The sequence below is a fragment of the Plasmodium gallinaceum genome, assembly GCF_900005855.1.
Source record: "Plasmodium gallinaceum strain 8A genome assembly, contig: PGAL8A_v1_53, whole genome shotgun sequence".
In the NCBI taxonomy this organism is placed as follows: Eukaryota; Apicomplexa; class Aconoidasida; order Haemosporida; family Plasmodiidae; genus Plasmodium; species Plasmodium gallinaceum.
Window position 1 is genome coordinate 92,718 of NW_021628210.1, and position 5,488 is coordinate 98,205.

Genomic DNA, 5,488 nt, shown 5'->3' on the forward strand with positions numbered 1-5,488 from the left:
TTTTGTTTTTTTGTTTTATTAAAATTCATTAACTTTCCAAAAAATGAAAAAAAAACTATATAATATTGAAACACATGTTAACTTATGGAATTTTATGAAATTATATTTAAATCATACAAAATATTTTATCGTAGCTTTTCTTTACTGTTTATAAAAATAGGGGAAAAAAAAAAAAAAAAAAAAAAAATCAATATTTATTTATAGAAATATGATATTTAAAAAAAAAAAAAAAAAAAAAAAAGGAAATTATATTGTTCCTTCACATTTTTAAAATAATAGCCTTGCATTTTAACATGCTTTAAGAAAGCACTACTGTTTTCATGTATATTTTCTAGGTATACAACATAACGTTAAAAAATATTTTTTTATAAAATAGCCTATAAGGTGAATTATAAAAAGAAAAAAAAAAAAAAAAAAAGAATATCAAAATAATTTTCATATATATATCCTTCGAATTTGTTATATATAATAAGAATTTGAAAAGAAAAGAAATTTGAGATAAGTTATTTTGTGTATGCTAATCCATATTTTAAAATTATACAATTTTTAAAAAAAATTTTAAATATTCAATTTTCTTATATAATAATATTTACGGTTATTAAGTTGCTTTATATGTTTTTTTTATATATTATTCTTATGAAGAATAATTTAATTAAACCTTTGAAAATTAATTTTATGACACTTTGTATGTTCTTTCAGAAAAAGAAAAATAATGCGCCTTTAAACATTGAAGTATTTTTTATTATAGAATAAGCTTAATAAAATTATAATTTATTTATACATATGTTCAGTTATTTATTTATTCATTTTTTTTTTTTTTTTTTTTTTTTTTTTTTTTTTTTTTTTTGTTTTGTTCATTGGAAATGAATAATTAACACATTATATTCTCAAAAAAAAAAAAAAAAGAAAAAAGAAAAAAATACTAAAAAAATAAGATCAAAACAAATACAACATTTGCATATGAATAAACTTGTGTTAATGAAAATTTTTTTTTTTTATAACTTTTTATAAAATTAATATATATATATATACATATATATATATTTTTTTTTTTTTTTTTGTTCTTACAGATCTCATAATTATTATAAGGTTCATTTTTGTTATTACTAATTTTTACTAGTTTATATATATATATATATTTTATAACTTTTTATTGTAATTGTTATTTAATAATATTTTTAAAATAATTTCTTTTTATCATTATTAATATAATTCTTAATTTAATTTTTTTTTTCTTTTTATATTTCTATTATAAAGTATATTTAAAATATACTCTAAAATAATTGAATAAAAAAGTTGAATAATTATTTAATTATAATAATATTGTGATATATTATTTTGCAAAAATGTGTGAAAACAAAAGTAAAGTAAAAGATATAAGTTTAGCTCCTTTTGGAAAGTTGCAAATGCAAATATCTGAAAATGAAATGCCAGGAATAATGACAATAAGAGAAGAATTTGAAAAAAAAAAACCTTTAAAAGATGCAAAAATAAGTGGTTGCTTACACATGACAGTTGAATGTGCATTATTAATTGAAACCCTACAAAAATTAGGAGCAAAAATAAGATGGTGTTCATGTAATATTTATTCTACTGTAGATTATGCAGCTGCTGCCGTCAGCACACTCGAAAATGTAACAGTTTTTGCATGGAAGGGAGAAACTCTTGAAGAATATTGGTGGTGTGTAGAAAATTCCTTAACATGGGGAGAAAATGAGGGCCCAGATTTAATTGTTGATGATGGAGGAGATGCAACTCTTTTAGTTCATAAAGGTGTAGAATATGAAAAATTATATGAAGAAAAAAATATTTTACCAGATCCAGCGTCAGCAAAAAACGAAGAAGAAAAATGTTTTCTAAATTTGTTAAAAAAATCTATTCTTAAAAATCCGAAAAAATGGACTAACATTTCAAAAAAAATTATTGGAGTATCTGAAGAAACAACAACTGGAGTATTGAGATTAAAAAAAATGGATAAAAATAAAGAATTGCTTTTTCCTGCTATTAATGTGAATGATTCAGTAACTAAACAAAAATATGATAATGTTTACGGTTGTAGACACTCATTACCTGACGGATTAATGCGATCTACAGATTTCTTAATATCAGGAAAAATAGTTGTTATATGTGGATATGGAGATGTTGGTAAAGGGTGTGCATCATCTATGAAAGGATTAGGTGCTAGAGTTTATGTTACAGAAATAGATCCAATATGTGCTATTCAAGCTATTATGGAAGGATTTAATGTAGTTACTTTAGATGAAATTGTAGATAAAGGAGACTTTTTTATTACATGTACAGGTAATGTTGATGTTATTAAATTAGAACATTTACTGAAAATGAAAAATAATGCTGTAGTAGGTAATATTGGTCATTTTGATGATGAGATACAAGTCAATGAATTATTTAATTATGAAGGTGTTCATATAGAGAATGTAAAACCACAAGTAGATAGAGTTACTTTACCAAATGGAAATAAAATTATTGTATTAGCAAAGGGAAGACTTTTAAATCTTGGATGTGCAACTGGGCATCCTGCATTTGTCATGTCATTTTCTTTTTGTAATCAAGTTTTTGCACAGCTGAATTTATGGGAGAATAGAAATAATTCTAAATATGAAAATAAGGTTTATTTGTTACCTAAAGAACTTGATGAAAAAGTTGCTCTTTACCACTTGAAAAAACTAAATGCATCATTAACAGAATTAGATGATAATCAATGTGAATTCTTAGGAGTTAGTAAGAATGGACCATATAAAAGCAATGAATATAGATATTAATATAAAAATAAATTTCATTATCATATATTTAGATTATAAGAGAAATATATTTTAACGTTTAATAAAATGCTAGTTTATGTAAAGAACAAATATATATTAATAATATATATAAAAAGTAAAAAAATTAACTATATAAAGATATAAACAAAAGAATTTCTATAAAAAAAAAAAGGAAAGAAAAATATAAGTTTGCATATTTTGCATATATATTGGCTATAGAATTTTAGTGTTATATTTGTTGAAAATTTATATATATAAATCATTAAGATATATAAATATATATATTCACAAAAGTTTTATTAGTTTTTAATTATGAAAATTATACAAACAATTAAATTGAAATAAAAAAATTTAAAAACACATTCCTTTTATAAACATATTTTAAAGTTTTTAGATAAAATTTATATATATATATATAAATTAAATAATAAGCTTTTTAGATGGACAATAATTTTAAAAATAAGATTTTATGTTTTTTCTTTTTCCTCTACGTAAATGGTATTTTTTTTTTTTTTTTTTTTTAAGCTATATGATTTAAACAAATCCAAGAGGTAAACCTAAAGATTGCATCATTCTTTCTTCTTCCAATTTTTCTTGAAACTTTTTATTTATTTCTTCTACGCCTTGTGAATTTTCTATTCCATTTTCATCACTGTCACACATTTCATCTTGTTTGAATTGTGTTTTGTTAGTTATTGTTGCATTATTAATATCATGATTTTTATCTAAATTATCATCATAATTTAAAGAATTTTTAGCATTAATTTCTTCTACAGTTTCGTAATGACAGTCATCTTTTAATTCTGTTTTTCTTTCATGTGTTCTTCTTTCATCATAATTATAATATTTTTCTTTATATGCGAAATTTCTAGTATCTTTATATCTTAACCTTTTATCGCTTTTATCTTTTGAACTAGATGATTCTCTATAGATTTCTTTATCCTCATGTCCTATTCTTTCATTGTCATAAAAAATATCTGACTTATCTTTTCCTTTCTCTTTATATCTATCTCTTCTCTCATTTTTATATTTATCTCTTCTATCATTTTTGTGTTTATCTTTTCTATGACTTTTGTGCTTATATCTTTTTTCTTTTTCTTTGCTACTATCCCTTTTGTTATAGTCACTATATCTATTTCTATGTTTGTATTTACTTTCTTCTCTGTCATATTTTTTTCTCTCATTTTTACTATGCCCATTTCTCCTTCTATCTTTCTCATCCTCCTCCTCATCATCTTTTCTTGTTGTCTCTTTTACTTTTATTTCATCCTTTTTTCTTTCTATTTTTTCTTCATTTCCTTTTTCCACTATTTTTTTTTCATCTTGCTTTATATTCTCTTTCTCTTCTATTTTTTTTCTTTTTTCCTCCTCATTCTCTTTCTTTGTTGCTTTGTAATCTTTTTTTGTGACGTTCTTATCCTTTTTAAAATTCTCATTTTCTTCATTATGTATATACTCTTTTTCATAATCACTTATATCCTTATATTTCTCGTCACCAGACATTCTAATTTTATGAGTTTTACTTATTTTATTTTCAAATGCTTCTTTGTTATCTTGCTTTATTTTATTCTTTTTTTCTTCTGAAGTTCTATGTTTTTTATCATCTTTATTATTTCCAATATGAGCTTGTTTTTTTAAATCCTTTTCTTGTATATTTACATGGTCTACATTCATTTTGTCAAAATTTATGTTATTTTCATTTATCTCACCATTAGTATCAAAATCAGTTTCCCTTTTTTTTTTTCTATCTCCTAAATTATTAACATTTTCTCTAAACATATATGAGTCATCACTTGTATTATTTATATGTGTAAAAGAACTATTTTTAATGCTTTTTTCATATTTATCTTTTTTTTTTTCATTTTTTTTTTCATTATCTCTATATATTTTATCGACATCTTCAAAGTTTTTTGTGTTTTCCTTGTTTATTTTACTTTTATTTTTTAAAATTCCTTCCCTACTTTTACTTGATATATAACTACTTGTGTTTGAATTAGTGCAATTAGAATTTAAACTTAAGCTTGAAGAAACATCACTTTTGATGGAACTACTTAATGATAAACTTGGAGAATTCTTTCTCTCTTTGTTATAACTACTCGATTCACTTGAGGTACAACTATTTGATTTATTACGTTTATTATAATTATGTTTAGTTTTGTTTTTTAATGATTCTTCTTTTTTTCTTTTTTTCTTATCTTTAATTTTATCCTCAATTGATTTTCTTTTTTTTGTAACCCATAATCCCTTCTCATTCTTTACTAAGTTTTTGCTTTTTCTAAAAAAAATAAAAACAATTTAACAAATATATGAAAAAATGAAAAATTAAAAAAAAAAAAAAAAAGAAAAAAAGAAAATTAGGTCCATTTTAATTATTATATTTTTATTATACTTTAAGTAAGGTTTCTCATAAATATCTTCATTATTATCCTCAACGTTTTTTAATTTTACCAATGAATGTGCGAAATCCCAATTCCTGTGTTTAATTAATTCTTTGTCATCTTGTTCTTTCAGTGATTTTTCTTGATTATAAACAGGTACTAACTTTGGCATTTTAAATTAAGGTAATTTTAATATCTTTTTTCTTTTCCCTTTCTCCTTTTTATTTTTATTTTTTTTTTTTATTACTATTGTTAAAAAAAAAAAATAATTTCTTAATAGCTAGTTTTGTACATAATTAAATCATTTTTTTTTTTTTTTTTTTTTTTTTG

At 21.6% G+C, this 5,488-nt stretch overlaps 2 protein-coding genes across 2 annotated transcripts; one reads left to right on the forward strand and one right to left on the reverse strand.

Annotated features, from left to right (window-relative positions):
• Positions 1 to 1,346: 1,346 nt before the first annotated feature.
• Positions 1,347 to 2,780, forward strand: SAHH (S-adenosyl-L-homocysteine hydrolase, putative; the record flags this gene model as incomplete). Its single annotated transcript, XM_028671532.1, has 1 exon — positions 1,347 to 2,780. One exon carries the CDS (start codon positions 1,347 to 1,349, stop codon positions 2,778 to 2,780), a length of 1,434 nt encoding a protein of 477 aa, XP_028525800.1.
• Positions 2,781 to 3,314: 534 nt separating this feature from the next.
• On the reverse strand, positions 3,315 to 5,330 carry PGAL8A_00068300 (conserved Plasmodium protein, unknown function; the record flags this gene model as incomplete). Its single annotated transcript, XM_028671643.1, has 2 exons — positions 3,315 to 5,055; positions 5,170 to 5,330. The coding sequence occupies 2 exons, from the start codon at positions 5,328 to 5,330 to the stop codon at positions 3,315 to 3,317; spliced, it is 1,902 nt and encodes a 633-aa protein (XP_028525801.1).
• Between the last annotated feature and the right edge of the window lie 158 nt (positions 5,331 to 5,488).